This window comes from Lithobates pipiens, unplaced genomic scaffold, assembly GCF_037356315.1.
Source record: "Lithobates pipiens isolate NorthernLeopardFrog02 unplaced genomic scaffold, aLitPip1_a1.2 Scaffold_8, whole genome shotgun sequence".
Taxonomy (NCBI): Eukaryota; Metazoa; Chordata; class Amphibia; order Anura; family Ranidae; genus Lithobates; species Lithobates pipiens.
In genome coordinates, this window is record NW_027507903.1 from 503,159,745 (window position 1) to 503,176,910 (window position 17,166).

Consider the following 17,166-nt stretch of genomic DNA (forward strand, 5'->3'; position numbering starts at 1 on the left):
CCGCGCCTCCTCCTTCGCCTGTGATAGGCGGAACACTGAATTTCCCAGCAGCATGTGTTCCGCCTATCACGGACGTCGTATCATCCTCGTCCGTAGTACGAGGATGAGACGATGCCCGTGATAGGCGGAACACAGGCTGCTGGGAAATTCAGTGTTCCGCCTATCACAGGCGAAGGCGGAGCCGGAGGCGCGGCTTTTGAATCATAGAATGGCCGCTGTCTGTCTGCTCGACACGCTGATCGAGCGGGCAGACAGCGATGACTCGAGTATAAGCCGAGGGGGGCACTTTCAGCCTCAAAAAAGAGGCTGAAAATCTCGGCTTATACTCGAGTATATACGGTATATTTCTTTTCATTTTTTCCTGAGATTTACACAGCCTCTTCACTCAGTACAGCCAGGTGGATGACACCACTTACAGTTAAGGAATACAACAGTGTCTTTTCACCCCTTTCTGCTAACTGGATAGTAAAACAGTAGAAGCAGCCTGAACTGATGAGGTAATTTGCAAGCCTACTCTACTCTCTTATTCATAATCAACATGTTCCTTGACAACACATTTGCAAGCAGTACAACTGATTGGCTCCCAGTCTTGCCCCTACCACTTACCAGTCTTACCTATGCTGTATATAGGACTGCAAGAGTTTAATGCCAAGTAAAGTTCAGGTACTTACATGAGCCTTAACCTCTTCGTGCCGAGCGCACGCAAATATGCAGCGACATATTTGTATGCAATAGTGCTGATAGAGCTGTGCTGAGAGTGAGCGCCCTGCACGCTCCCAGCGCAGTTACTGGCAGCTAATTGAAAACTCCCGTTTACTGCTTGTGATCGGGAGCTTTCCAATCATGTGACCGCCGTGACACCTAATCATGGTGGTCACATGACCATAAGCTCCGCCCCACCTCCTAGCATTCTAAAGCCGGCTCTAAGGGGGTTAAAAATTTTTTAACAATGTTCCTAGAAAGTACCTTCTACCTGTTAGGCCCCCTGCACACGAGATACCAGTGCAAACTTTGCTGAACACGTTTTTAAAAGCTGAAACCGGCATTTAGAAATGCCTGTTATGCCGCGATTGCATGTTGCATTTTACTGTGTTTGCGTCTAGAAGCGTTTAATTATCATAAGACCCTCCCCAAGCTCAAAAAACAGTATTATTAACTATTTCAGCCATTTTGTGAGACCAGAGTGAGTAGAAGCAGCTGTGAGAGCAGCAGTGTACTGTGGATTTTCCACTTGCCATGTCACCTGCCACAAGTTGTGGATTGTCCACTTGCCACGTGACCTGCCACAAGTTGTGGATTGCCCACTTGCCACGTGACTTGCCATGTCACCTGCCACAAGTTGTGGATTGTCCACTTCACCTGCCACAAGTTGTGGATTGTCCACTTGCCACATCACCTGCCACAAGTTGTGGATTGTCCACATGCCACGTCACCTGCCAAATCACTTGCCACAAGTTGTGGATTGTCCACTTGCCACGTGACTTGCCACGTTACCTTCCACAAGTTGTGGATTATCCACTTGCCATGTCACTTGCCACAAGTTGTGGATTGTCCGCTTGCCACGTTACCTGCTACAAGTTGTGGATTGTCCACTTGCCACGTGACTTGCCACGTCACCTTCCACAAGCTGTGGATTGTCCACTTGCCACGTCACCTGCCACAAGTTGTGGATTGCCCACTTGCCACGTCACCTGCCAAATCACTTGCTACGTCACCTGCCACAAGTTGTGGATTGTTCACTTGCCACAAGTTGTGGATTGTTCACTTGCCACGTCACCTGCCACAAGTTGTGGATTGTCCACTACACCTGCCACATCACTTACCACATCACCTGCCACAAGTTGTGGATTGTCCACTTGCCACATCACTTGCCAAAAAAATAGGGCACCTTTAAAAACACTTATAAACAAAAACGTGGTACCAGCGTTTTGCCGCGTTTGGTGTCTGAAACATGGAAAACTTTTGCGTCTGAACCCATTTTTTTGCTTCTGGAAAAATTAGGTTAAATGCAACTGCCTAAAAACTGCAAAAAACAAGACTGTGCACATGGACACATAGGATAACATTGAATGAGTTCAGGGGCAGTTAAAAAAGTGTCCAACTGCCTCTGAACGTGCGTTTAACAGCGTCTCATGTGCACGGGGCCTTACTCTTTTTGCCTGGGTGCAGCTTTTCAGGCACTGTTGATGCAGCAATTTTAGCAACTCTTCTGGAAGTGACATAACTAAAGACAATATAACAAGAATATTGTTACATATTTACGGTTTCATTCATTTGTGGTCAAAGAGTGACCTTTAGGCCTCATGCACACTGATGTTTTGCCATCACCCCTAGAGGCCTTTACTCCTGATTTCGCCCCTAGCAGCCTTTTTAAATACACCCAGTGTGCATGAGGTCTTATAGAAATGTATAGGTTCATTACAAGAGGGATCTGTGTAGTTGACTTGGCTTCATTCATTCCCAGCTCAATTGCTGTTGAGATAAAATATCAGCCACACAGGAAGTGTATTGTTTTCAGTGACTCAGAGGGGAGGGGTCAAAAGCACCGGTGGGAGACGCAAAAAGAGAAAGGTTCATGGCTGCTCTGCGCAATTCCATTGCTCAGAGCAGGTAAGTATAGACATGGTTTTTATTTTATTTTTATTTACCTTTACAATCACTTTAAACACAGAAATTATGTTTTTGTTGTTTTTTTTTCAAATGTTAATACACTTGGTACCTTTATTTACTTGGAGACGATGCCTTGCATATGTTTACCTACATACAAAGACATCTTATCTATTACATTATTTAAGTTCACGTTTCCCTTTGCAACTGTGCTATTCATTCTTTTTCTGGTCTTAACCCAGTGAGATGACACCTCCAGCACACATACATTGCTTTCCCCTGTATTCCTCTTCCAGTAGACACCCTCCAGTTTCTCCTAGAGACACTCCTCAGTCTGTAGTCACACACTCCCACCACACAAACTAGATATTGAACACTGTCCATGTCCTCCCACAGACATTGCACACTGAGCTCAAACACACTGTTTGAAGATTGATCACACAGTGAAGCTCAGTTGAGCAGCAGTCTCCGTCCCCCTTCCCTCCCAGAACAGGATTGTGTATGTGCATGTTTGGATACACACTTTTCTATCCACTGCATCCTACTCCCTGCAAATGTACATCAGTATCCATAATCAGTAGCGAGATGCCTCTCCAGTACACAAAGCTCCTTTACACCAGTAGAGTATATGCATTAGCGAATAATGGCCAGTCTGCTGTGTACATGCAACAATTCATCAGTGCCCAGACTGCAGTATACTGTACAGTGGGGAAAATAATGCAAATTTTGTATGTATGCCCACTTACACAGAAATTAAGGGTCTATAATTTTTATCATAGGTGTATTTTAAATGATAGAGACAGCATATCAACCAAAAATCCAGAAAAAAACACCACATAAAACAAATGATATAAATTAAAATGGAAGTAAACCCTTCCAAACAACTTTGACCTACAGGTAAGCCTAGATTAAGGCTTACCTGTAGGTCCAAGTAATATCTCCTAAACCTATATGGTTTAGGAGATATTTGCCCGAAAATGGGCACCGCTGTCTACGGCGCATGCGCCGTAGACAGCGGCGCGCATGCGCACTAAATGCGGCAAGTCCAAGAATGGATTTGCCAAATTTGTCGACTCCCGTGCGCATGCGCGGGAGTGACGTCATCGCGGCCTCGCCGTATGACAGCGGCGGAGCTGCGAGGCGCGACTCCCGTGCGCATGCGCGGGAGTGACGTCATCGCGGCTTCGCCGCTGTCATTGGTCGGAGCTGCGAGACGCCACCAGCAAGATGGACGCGGCGGACTACAGGGATCAGCGGCGACTTCGCTGGCTCCTGTGTCAGGTAAGTGACACATAATGAGCTACTATGCGATGCATAGTAGTCCATTATGCTTTACCTTTGCAGGGAAAAAAAGAGGAAGTAAACCCATCAGGGTTTACTTCCTCTTTAAGTTGCAGTTCAACACTTTGGTCCACTCTTCTTTACAGATCTTCTCTAAATCCTTAAAGGATTCTTGGCTGTCTCTTGGCAACTCTAAATATCAGCTCCCCCCATACATTTTCATTAGGATTAAGGCCTGTAGATGGACTAGGCAACTCCATGACCTTAACGTGCTTCTTCTCGAGCCACTCCTTTGTTGCCTTGGCAGTATGTTTTGGTACATGGTCATGCTAGAAGACCCATCTTTAGTGTTCTGACTCAGGGAAGAAGGTTCTCATCCAAGATTTTACAATACATGGCCCCGTCCATTGGCCCTTCAATGCGGCAAAGTCAGCCTGTCAGCCCCAAAGCATCATGTTTTCACCTCCATGCTTGACTGTAGAGATGGTGTTCTTGGGGTCATAGTCAGCATTTTTCTTCCTCCAAACACAGCAAGTTAATGCCAAAGAGTTAAATTTTGGTCTTATCTGACCCCAGCACTTTCTCCAAATCCTTCTCTGAATTATTTAGATGTTCATTGTAATGACTGTACATGTGCCTTCTTGAGAAAGGGGGATTCGCCTGGTTTGGAGGAAGAAAAATGCTGACCATGACCCTAAGAACACCATCCCTACAGTCAAGCACGAAAGTGGAAACATTATGCTTTGGGGCGGTTTCTCTGCTAAAGGTACAGACTGACTTTGCTGCATTAAGGGGCCAATGGATGGGGTCATGTATTGTAAAATTTTGGGTGAGAACCTTCTTCCCTCAGCCAGAACACTGAAAATGGGTTATGGATGGGTCTTTCAGCATGACAATAACCTAAAACATATGGTCAAGGCAATGAAGGAATGGCTCAAGAAGAAGCAGTCTCCAGACCTTAATCCTATGGAAAATTTATGTTGCCAAGTGACAGCCAAGAAACCTTAGGGATTTAGAGAAGATCTGTAAAGAGAGGAACAAAATGCCTCCACAGATGTGTGCAAACCCGGTAACCAACTACAAGAAACGTCTTACCTCTGTGCTTGCCAACAAGGGTTTCTACACCAAGTCATGTTTTGCTTGGGGATCAAATACTTATTTTACTCACTGAACTGCAACTCAATTTATAGCATTTGTATCATGTGTTTTTCTGGATTTTTGATTGATATTTGATTTGATATTCTGTCTCTATCATTTAAAATGATAAAAAAAATTGAGCCTTCATTTCTTTGTAAGTGGGCAAACTTACAAAATCTGCAGGGGATCAAATAATTATTTCCTTAATGAATATGCATTAACCACTTCAGCCCCGGAAAAATGTCCCCCCTTCCTGACCAGAGCACTTTTTGCGATTCGACACTGCGTCACTTTAACTGACAATTGCGCAGTCGTGCAACGTTGTACCCAAACAAATAGATCTTTCTTTTGGTGGTATTTGATCACCCCTGCGGTTTTTATTTTTTGCGCTATAAGCAAACAAAGAGCGACAATTTTGAAAAAAAAACGCATTATTTTTAACTTTTTGCTATAATAAATATCCCCCAAAAATATATAAAAAAACATTTTTTTTCCTAAGTTTAGGCCGATATGTATTCTACATATTTTTGGTAAAAAAAAAAATCACAATAAGCGATTATTGATTGGTTTGCGCAAAAGTTATAGCGTTTACAAAACGGGATAGTTTTATGGCATTTTTATAAATGGCAGCGATCAGAGATTTTTATCATGACTGCGACATTATGGCGGACACATCAGACATTGTTGACACATTTTTGGGACCATTGTCATTTATACAGCAATCAGTGCTATACAAATGCACCGATTCCTGTGTAAATGACACTGGCAGTGAAGACGTTAACCACTAGGTGGCAGTGTAGGGGATAAGTGTGTCCTAGGGGCATGTTGCTAACTGTGGGGGGCGTGGCTATGTTTTACAGATCACTGATCTCTGCTCCAATCACAGGCAGCAGAGATCAGTGTCACTTGTTGCTAGGCAGAACGAGGAGATGCTGTTTACATTGGCCTTCCTCTCGTGAGGCGATTGCGGGTTTCCCCGCGCCCCTGCCGCCTCTTAAAGGGCAACGTACAGGTACGTGATTTTGCCTGTATGTGCCCTTCTGCCGACGTATATCGGCATGAGGCAGTCGGGAAGCCGTTAAGCCATCAGTTACCAGCCTGCAGTGCATGTGCGGCAGGGGCACGGGGATACCCGCAATCACATGTGCATTAAAGGAGTTGTAAACCCTCAAGGTTCCCCCCCCCCCCCAAGAGTCCAATGACGAGAGAGCTGGGTGCGGGACTGAGGCCTGCTGTCTGTTTTCGATGGATGCAGCAGCAGGACTTGGGACCACAGCCGCACAGGTTCCCCAGGCAAAGCGCTTCTTCATGGGGGGTTGTGCCAGGGACGAAGAGCGAGGAATGCTGGGGCCACTCTGTGCAAAACCCTTGCACATAGGAGGCAAGTATGACAGGTTTGTTATTTAAATAATAATAAAAAACCCCTTTAACCTTTCAGTGATCGCTTACTACAGAAGATGGGTCAATCCCTCAGTGGCCCATCTAGAATGTATGAGATATGCTCCATGAGCAGGCACATCAGCTTCTTAGTGATGGACATCTAGAGTATGTGTGTGTACTACACACATTAACCCCTCTGTGACCGTCTCCAGCATATAAGCTTTAACCCCTTAGCGCCCAATCCCAGCTCAGGTGCATTCACCACTCATTTCCAATTCTTCTGCGCATATGTGATATGCCCATCATATGTGTAATCTTTCCTATGTGCTCAGTGCATATGCATTAACCCCTCTGCACCCAGTCCCCACTGGTTCTAGTGCAGTGGGAATCTCAGCTCCACTGCCATATTTCCTACTTAAATAATCCCAAACAACTAACCCCTGTCCCATCTCCCCCACACAACCTCCACTAGTCCCTGCTAACAGCCCAATTCAATTTTGTTGTCTCCTTTTCAACATTTCCACTGCCACACTGCTTCAATTTTAGCAGGCCCATTTACTGGACCTCAGTAACACCCTTTGTACTCTTCTTTTGCAAATGTTCCACCCTGTAAAATTCTCTGCACTTCCTGCACATATTGTCTGCTCTCCTTCTGAAAATGTATGTTCTATCACCAAACTCTCTCGTTCTGAAACATACACAATTTTGCTAGTTACCTCTAAGGCCCCTTTCACACATGCGGATGGTATGTCCGTATTTCATCCATCCGTTTGCGGATGAAATACGGGCCATACATTGTGTCTGCGGATGAGCATCCGCAGAAACCCGCTATTGTCCGCCTCCGCAATTGTCCGATTCTGCAGACGGAGGAAAATCCTATTTTTCTGTCCGTCTGCAGAGCGGATCGGATGAACACGGACACACGGTCCGTGCTCGTCCGATCCCCATAGAGGAGAGCAGAGAGCTGACAGGGCGGTCCCCGCACAGTGTGCGGAGACCGCCCTGTCCGCAGCCGGCTCAGCGGGGACAACAGAGCGATCCCCGCTGAGCGAGCGGATCATCACGGGGCGGATCTTTACTGATCCGCCCCGTGTGAAAGAGGCCTAAAGAGTAACTCCACTTTTGTTGAAAAAAAAAAAAACCTGCCCCCTGGGTGATCAATGTACATTGCAAGGATCCTAACAAATGTTGTTGCAGATTGCTACCTTTTGTTATTCTAAAGAAAGAGCTGTTTGTCTGTGTCCAAATGAATCTAAAGGGAGTGCTTTCATAATTATCAATCAGCTGCGGCACTTGCAGGACTCTAATAAGGAAAACTGCAGGCTCTGCATCCCTTTAGACGTGATTTCCTATTGGGAGTATCTCACCAAAAAATACATGACAGCTCTGCAGATTAATAAGGAAAGGTAATTTTAAATAACACTTGAAGTGGTTGTAAATCCAGTATGAAAAAACAAACAAAAAATAAACCTGCTAGACAAAGGCATAATGAGCTAGTATGCATCACATACTAGCTCATTATGAAATACTTACCTTAGAACAAAGCTGTTGCAGTGGTTCCTGTATACCGATGTGACCAGTGACATGTAGTTCCGGAGTTATTTGCGGATTCGCGGGCTCCGGCGCTGTGATTGGCCAGAGCCGCGATGGCATCACTCCTGCACGGGTGAAGCCGGTAACGGCAGAGCAGCTGAAGAAATGGCACAAGCGTCCATGTCTTCAGTGCGCATGTGCCAATGACATTGGCATATGAGGATACAGTGAATATCTCCCATGCTGTGCACGTTTAGGAGAAATTCATGGTACCTACAGGTAAGCCTTATTATAGGCTTACCTGTAGGTAAAAGTAGTTAGACAGGGTTTACAACCACTTTAATTACAATATGACTTGTATCGCAATTGTATATGCTATATTTTATCTTTTTCCCCCATGAAAGTGGAGTTATCCTTTAAAGCTGAACTACAGGCAGCTATAAAATGCACAACATAATGTAGCTCTGCATTTGTTAGTATATTATTAATGCTTTTGCTACCACCGACATATGAAATACATCCACAGCAGTAGGGAGTGTACACACACCCTTGGCTGCTGTAGCCGTGTGTAAATCTGACAACCTGACTGTCAATTGGAAGTGATCAGGCCGATGTACACATCCATTCACTGATCTTCTCTACCTCGTAAGAACCTGGAAGTGACATGCATTACATCATTTGCAGGTTCAGCTGCGGTCGTGGCAGAAACTAATTGAGTACAATCTGCATTCCATTAGCTTCAATGGAGGACAGGTGAGACACTGGTGATCTGTTAGACCCCTGATGTCTCATTAAAGAAAACCTGCCACAGCAAGATACTATCACATGGGGTCTTTTGGTTCATCATCAGATAAAAAACAAAGTTTAAAAAAAAAAGAAAAAAAAAAGTGTACAAATAGTAGGAATACACACCTAGCACTTAAACTCCCTCTCTCACCCCCCCCCCCCCCCAGAAAACATTTTGAGACTTACTCCACATTAAAAAACATTGCTTGCACCACACATGCAACTTATCACTGCTTTTAAAGTATCACCTATGGAAAATTTAGAGCACTGAAGTTGCCGGTCAACAGGTGCATGCAATTTTTGGACTTGACATGTCGGGTATTTATTTGCTTGACGCAACCCCGTCTTTTATATGTTACCAAAAATTGTTTGTGCATTGCATTTGTGTGCCTTAAAACGAACTATAGTGTATTTTTTACTGACATTTTGTGCTTGATAAACCATTGCGCAAATCATGTGACATAAAAATTGGAATTACCACCATTTTATGGTGGTAGGGTCTCTGCTTTCAGAAAAATATAACATTTTGGGGGGTTTCAAGTAATCTTCAGGCTTAAAATATATTTTTTAAATGTGCAAAATGGCCCTGGCAGCAAATGGGTTAAATATGTTTTTAATTAGTAGTAGTGTATGTATCTAAATTTGACACAGGTATCAGCCTCTTAAAGTCCCCTTTACAGTGAAGCCTAAAGAGGGGAAGTTGAAAGCAGCACAATGAGCCAAACAGGTGTGCATCAGTGCAAACAGCATGCTGATAGATGGTGAGAGTAGATTCACAGAGAAATTAGCTCATCAGCCTGCTTCTTCTCTTTCACTGTCCAGATACAGAGTAGGGAGGAGAATTGCAAGTAAATATAAAATGCAGCAGAGAATGATCAGGTCCCCTTCCTTGCTAGACAGGGCTGTGCTCTGTGGCAAAGCTGTGTACATTTCAGAACTGAATGGACAAAAATACAAATCCCTTTACAGGTAAAACAGCTCCCATGTGCATCCAGCCGTTTGCCTGGAATTCAGATTTACCAGGGAGGTAAACAGAGCAATGAGAATGTGCAAAGTGAGGCCCATAGGAACCAATCAGATTTCAGTATACTGGAGGCAAACAAGTGGGAAATGGAATCCTACCGATTGTGACCGCCAGCTGCAGTTGATTTACTGAGCACAACAGAAAAACATTTATACTGTCAGACTGCTAACACTAATGGAAGTTTGGCCCACTGGCCATATTCTCTATGGCTATATAGTTTTAATGGCCATCTGAGACCATGTTGTCCTAGATACCTTCAGTGTGCTGAAGAGATGAGCTGCCCTGGTCTTCAACGGCCCCAAATACCAATATCTGTTAAAGGAATGAGAGCAGACCGTGATTAACAAAGAGGGAACAATTACAGACGCCCCCACACTGTACTGCACTACACGTTACCAGTAAAGTACAGAAAATAGGTTATTCAAGTCAAACAGACTATTTCATGCTAAACTCCACTGCTGTTTCTTTCAACCTTTCTAATACATTAAATGTATGGACAGTTTTTTTAAACAAAGCATTAAAAAATGTTTCAACTTTTTAAAGAGTTTGTGTTGTTTATAAATATAGTTATGCAAGACTTTTTTATCTCAAGAAAGACGACATGATCATGCATTTTCTAGTGCCCATGGGGTTGCTCACATTTGCATGACAAAGATCTGCCTTTGGTTCAGCCTCTTACTTTGTGACTTGCTAGAAACCTACAATGTACACTCTGATCACTAATGTCCTACACACTTAAATAGGATGTTGCTCTCGCAATATGAGCACCTCCCATTATAGGCACCAGGTCTTTACAGGTCAAGCTACATACAGAGCTGAAGGCCGTATATATCAGAGGAGTCAAGTATGGACTGGCTGGGTCTTCGGAGGGGGGCATACTTCCACATACTTTTACTTTTGAGATTGAGATCCTTTAGGGCCGGTGTCATGTCAAATAGCGTCCCCCGTCGGAGAGTGTCTGCTGTGTACTGCACACGCCCAGTACACAGGACAAGCAGATTACGAAAATATCTGAAGATGAACGGCGTCTGCGCCGTGAGTCCAGGTTCAAGCCCCACCATCCAAGTGGACATAGAGTTAGAATAAAAAGAGCGAAACCGAGGCCATGCCCGAAGCGTGGCGAGTGGCCCTCTAATATGTGCAGCCCTATGTCCACTTGGATGGTGGGGCTTACACCTGGACTCACGGCGCAAGCGCTGTTCATCTTCTGAGATTTTCGGAATCTCCTTGTGCTCCGTAATGCGCAAGCGCTGCGCCTGCGCAGTTCAGAGCGGACACTTTTCGATAGGCGGACTGTATCTGTCAGAACACCGGTTCACACCATGCCTGCACAGGAATCGGACAGGAATGTGCTGCCTGTTCCTTTGCGATTCACATGCAGTTCTCTGTGCTGTGATTTCAGCTCATTTATTTTGAATGGGTTATCATCACACTGCACCAAGAGTAGTACATGCACTACTTTTAGAAATGCACTGCATTTGGATAGCATGGTACTTTTGTACCATACGATTCGTTGCAGGCAAACGCACTGCATTTCCGACCTGAGTTTGGGGTGTCATTAGCTTACTATTGACACTCGTTGCAGATTGTATATACAGTGCAGTTTTAACGTGGTGCCAGAAACGTAGGTTCACACCAGAACTATGTTCTAGTGTGAACTGGCCCTTAAACAACTTCATTATAATAATTTTGGTCATGTGACAATTTATGTCTGTGTACGCAGTTGCATTTAATGAACTTACTTTGTAGATGTTCCGGCTGCATCTCGATAGCTTCCCCATCGCAGGCTGGTCAGTGCAAATACAGGTTGATCCTGTTCTCCCTGTAGAAAGAAAGTCACATCAGAACTGACAGCGAGAACTGCTAGCCAGCACAAGAACACTTTCCACTCCTTGTGGTGAGTGATGGTCCATGAATCTAGGCACCGCAGTGATTAGTGTATTCAGTCACCACACATTTATTTTACCTAATGAGACGTGATTGTTTTCTCTGGACTTTTCTTACTCACCTTCTTTCAGATCAATACAACTACTATTATATATATTGAATTAGAATTAGAAGTGGGTAAAAGGCTGAGCCGGATGGATAAACACAATTATTTAACTTAATTTACTGCTACGGAAAAAGCTAAGTGGCCTCAAACATCTCCTTACAAGCTTGCTTAAAGTGATTGTAAAGTCTTGTTTTTTTTCCCTATAAAAATAACAAACATGCTATACTTACCTGCTCTGTTGCAGTGGATTTGCACAGAGCAGCCCCAATCCTTCTCTTCTCGGGTCCCTCTTCTGTGATCCTGGCCCATCCTCCCTGTTGAGTGCCACCACAACAAGCCGCTTGCTATGGGGGCATCTGAGTGGAGCGACAGCCCAGTGTCCATTCAGACAAGGAGCCCCACCCCCTCCCTCCCCTGATTGGCTAGCTGACTTTGGTTGACAATGGCACTTCTGCTGTGTCCCAGCCAATCAGGAGGGAGAATCTCGGATGGCCAAGACACTCATGGACATTGCTGGACAGAGAGGGACCTCAGCTAAGTACTAGGGGGGCTGCTGCAGATAGAAGGATTTTTATCTTAATGTATAGAATGCATTAAGATAGAAACACCTTCTGCCTTTACAACCACTTTACGCTTCACAATAATGCAGGGATTTGAAGCTGTTATACCTGCTATGCCTCCTGCTGGTAAAATCTGGTATTGTGGCATGACCATCAGTTATAGTAAATTTTAAAGAAGCTGCCCATATTCAGTGCCAACTGAGAGTCTCTTCTAAAAGCCCCCCTTGACCTAACTATACCCACCTTACCCCAGCTGCATTCCTTCACTTAGTGTCAGGTTCCAGTACTGCATTCTAAATGTCACATGCTGCCCCATACCCAGAACCACTGGTATTTCCCAAAAGGCTTAAATAAAGCAAGAGCACAGTAAGGGAATGTGCCAGAGGTATACAGGGCCACTGTGATTGTCCCTGGTAACATGTGATCGCTGTAACTGATCACGGTGCTCACAATACTAGTAGTAAACAAGAGTGTCATTCATGACGCCTTTGTTTACTGCTGTGATCTATGTGATTGGTCACAGCAAGTGATAGCTATGGACAATCACAGTACTCAAGGGCTGCATGAATGCAGCCGAACAGTGTCCAAAATTATTGCTTATATAGCCATCATGGCTGTATAAACAATCAGTGTAAAAAAAAAAAAAAAAAAATCTCCCTATAAGCCCCTCCCCCCAGGCCAGTACAGTGGGCATTATGATGATACTGCACTGCTCCGATGACAGTATGCAACCAAAATAATAAAAATTTAAAAAAAATATATAATATAATAATTCATTATATATATATATATATATATATATATATATATATATATATATATATATATATATATATATATATATATATATATATTTATTTTTACTTTTACCAAAGCAAGTGCAGTGTCCCAAAGGTAACATTGTGCTGCTGTTGTTATTATCATGGAAATGGCTACCTACTCTCATAATACTGTATGTCAGTGCAACCAGCCATTGTCTATGATCCCACCACAGCAGTACAATGTCACCTGGCAACTGCTGCCAGTCAGCGTCCCTAATCACTGTCATAACAATCAGCGTGCCCAATAACCACACCAGTTACAGCATCCCTGATCACCGCCACACCCGTCCCAATGTCCCTATTCAGTGCGACACCAGTCCCAGTGTCTCTGATCACTGAAATGCCAGACCCAGTGTGCCTGATCACCGCTATGCCAGTCAGACTATCACCATAATGACTTGTTCACCTGTGTGATGCTCTCTGAAGAGCCATTTGTGTTTAGATCGCTCTACATAAAGCATTTGACATGACAGGCAGTGAGAAGGAGTCGTGAAGCCTTCTCACCACCTGGTTTAACCCCTTGGACCATGCACAAGCACCTTCACTCACTTTAATGGGTTGCGGCAGGCGGGGAAACGGGGTATAGTTCCTGCCACAGTTGCGAAGGAAAGCATCGCAGCATGTGCATACCCCAGCTGCTGCCTCTGCAAGATCGTGGCTCAACCACAAGGTTTTGCATCCTCATTTGTGCACAAACCCTAGAAGTGGAGTCATTAACACAATTCTCCACTCATACAGAAGCAACCATTACAGTAAATTCAAAGCAGAAAAAGAGCTGGCCACCCAGTAACTCTTCTTGTTTCTCTTTATTAGCTACCTAACGTAAATACAGTAATACAATGTATTAGCATTTTTACACTGTATTTACAAAGCCTTACAGTAAATCTTGGATTTTGGGCCTCTCTATGTGGTTAGGCTGTAAAAACGTCTCACATGTGGTATCGCCATACCTGTAAGGAATAGCAGAATGTATTTTGGAGTATGATTCTAAGTATGCCTATGCTGTGTGTTAGGAATATCTTATTCATTGACAACTTTGTGTAAAAAAAAAAAATGCACATTTTCATTTTCTTTCCTGCATTCTCCAAAAACATGACATTTTTCAAAAGACTCACTATACCTTTTGGAAAATACCTTGTGGTGTTTGCTTCCCAAAATGGGGTAATTTTGTGGGTATTTCCACTTTCCTGGTACTCCAGGGCCTCCAAAAATGCCAAAGGTAGTCAGGAAATTTAATTTGAAATTTATGCTCTTGGAATGCCTGAAGGTGCTCCTTGGATTTTGGGCCCTTCTACGCATCTAGGCCAGTGATGGCAAACCTTGGGGCCCCAGATGTTTTGGAACTACATTTCCCATGATGCTCCATTACACTGCAGAGTGCCGGAGCATCATGGGAAATGGAGTTCCAAAACATCTGGGGTGCCAAGGTTCGCCACCACTGATCTAGGTTGTGAAAACGTCTCACACATATGGTATCCCCATACTCGGGAGGCATAGCAGAATATGATTTTGGGTGCAATTTTAAGTATGCCTAGGCTATGTGTGCAAAATAACTTGTTAAATGACAACTTTGTAATAAAAGAAAAAACGTATTTTAGTTTCTTCATTTCCAAAAAGTGGTTGTAAAGCCTAAACATTTTTTTACCGTAATGCACTCCTGTGATCCACAGGAGAAGTACAGCCAAATGAACTTTGGCTTTACTTCTGCTTTAAACATATCAAAATTTTGAAATTGTATGTTATACAGATGAATCTGGATATGTCCTCCTTGTGATTTCAATAATGAGACAACTCAAACCACTACATTGTTTTTGCAACGGTCTGTTTGAACGATATCTTACAACAGAAACTGACTATTTTTGTGAAACTGTGCTGTATGGTAAAAAGTTTGTTGTTGTGACTCTATTGGGTATACCAGCAACTGTTTATTTTGCAGTTAAATATTTTATTTTTATAATGGTTTCCTAGATTTTTTTGGGGAGGAGGGGAGGAAGGGAGAGTTTTTGGAAAAGGGATGTTCTTTTTTTTAATGTATTTTATAAAAAAAAATAAAACCTCATTAAAAGATGAAGGTGTCACATGAATAAGCAAACGCGGATCTGACAAACCTTCAGCATTTCCTGGTAGTTTGAAAGCCTGCCTGCCCCCTTAGGAAGCATTTCTAGGTGCCTGCACTTTATACCTATCAGCAGCTTTTTTTTTTTTTTTTAAATAATGTGATCGTATTTCAATTTTTCAGTTTTTCTGCTCACTTACTTTTATTTGTAGCACATCAAGAGGAATGGTCTCCCCCTTCAGAATGGCAAGCGTGGCTTCAGAGATGCTTCTGAAAGAAAAAGATATAAAGAGCATAAAAGAAGGAAAGATCTCCATATGTAAAAAATGTTAGTCAGCAAAATGGCAAAGTGGACATTGAGCCTGTATAAAGTGCTAACGACTAGAAGAAAGACGGGTTCTACAGAGATAAATCCCAATATATTAACATTGATTGAAAATTCCTGTTAAAAATTATCCTTTACAAAAGTATGTGGACATCTCTCCTAAGTGAGGTCAGTTGCTTCCAGCATAGGGTTCTGTTATTGCTACAGCATACAAAGATATTTTAGATACAGTTAGGTCCATATATATTTGGACACAGGCACAGTTTTATTTTTTTCAGGTATTTACCCAAAGCTATGGTTATATAATAGATATGGGCTGAAAGTGTACACTCTCAGGTTTAATTTGAGGGTATGTGCATCCAAATTGAAGGAAGGGTTTAGGAATTAAAGCTCTTAAGAATAGCCATCCCCTTTTTCATGGGACCAAACGTAATTGGACAATTGAATCAAAAGCGGTTTCATGGCCAGGTGTGGGCTACTACTTTGTTATTTCTTCATCAATTAAGCAGGTAAAGGGTCTGGAGATGATTTTAAATGTGCTATTTGCATTTGTAATCTATTGGTGTGAACGTAAATCATACATTCAAATGAGCTGGCCATGCAAGTGATGCAAGCCATTGCAAGGCTACAAAAACTAAACAAATCCATCAGAGAGATAGCAGCAACATTAGGAGTGGCCAAATCAACAGTTTGGTACATTCTGAGAAAAGAAGAATGCACTGGTGAGACACCAGTGGTGTATGATCGCAGGATGCTCTCTATGGTAAAGAAAAACCCATTCACAACATCCAGACACGTGAAAGACACTCTCCAGGAGATGGGCGTATCATTCTCAAAGTCTACAAGAGCAAATATAGAGGGTTCACCACAAGGTGCAAACCATTCATAAGCCTGAAGAATAGAAAAGCCAGATTAGACTTTGCCAAAAAAACATCTAAAAAAGCCAGACCAGTTCTGGAAACTAAGATTAATATGAACCAGAATGACGGGAAGAAAAAAGTGTGGAGAAGGCTTGGAACAGCTCATGATCCAAAGCACACAACGTCATGTGTAAAACATGGTGGAGGCAGTGTGATGCCATAGGCATGCAGGGCTTCCAGTGGCACTGGGTCATTGATGTTTATTGATGATGTGACAGAAGACAGAAGCAGTCGGATGAATTCTGCAGTGTTTAGAGCAGTGGTTCTCAACCCGGGTTCCGCAGGGATCTGAAGGATCGCAGGCAGAGATAGGCAGGAAGGCGGCTGGCATCCTATTGGCTGTAGCGTGCTGTTCCCCCTCGGCCCCTCCTCCTTCTCCCCTCCTGTCCTTCCCGTGTGCTTGTAAGTGACATCATCTGGAGTGGACAGGATAGGAGGAGGAGGGGCCGAGGGGAAACAGCGCGCCACTGGAGAAGATATGAAACAAGCGCTGAAGCCAGCAGAAGCAAGTACTGAAGTGTGCCCCGCTGTGTCCTCCTACAATGTGCCCAAGAGTCTGTCCCCTACCCTATGTAATGTGCCATGTAATGTTCCATGTAATGTCCCATGTCATGTGCCCCATCCCATGTAATGTGCAATGTCATGTGCTCTGCCCCATGTAATGTCCCCTGTCATGTCCCCTGCCCCATGTCATGTCCCCTGCCCTGTCCCCTGTCCCCTGCCCTGTCCTCCGTTCCATGTAA

At 43.6% G+C, this 17,166-nt stretch overlaps 1 protein-coding gene across 2 annotated transcripts in view; it reads right to left on the reverse strand.

The window, feature by feature from the left end:
- The window catches only part of AGK (acylglycerol kinase), a 157,164-nt gene that overhangs the window by 23,913 nt on the left and 116,085 nt on the right, over nucleotides 1-17,166 (reverse strand). For both annotated transcript variants that reach the window (XM_077469255.1, XM_077469256.1), the window contains 3 exons: nucleotides 15,379-15,448; nucleotides 11,491-11,570; nucleotides 10,003-10,060 (listed from right to left, as the gene is read on the reverse strand). In XM_077469255.1, the coding sequence (XP_077325381.1) occupies nucleotides 10,003-10,060; nucleotides 11,491-11,570; nucleotides 15,379-15,448 (208 nt within the window). The remainder of the gene's footprint in view (nucleotides 1-10,002; nucleotides 10,061-11,490; nucleotides 11,571-15,378; nucleotides 15,449-17,166) is intronic.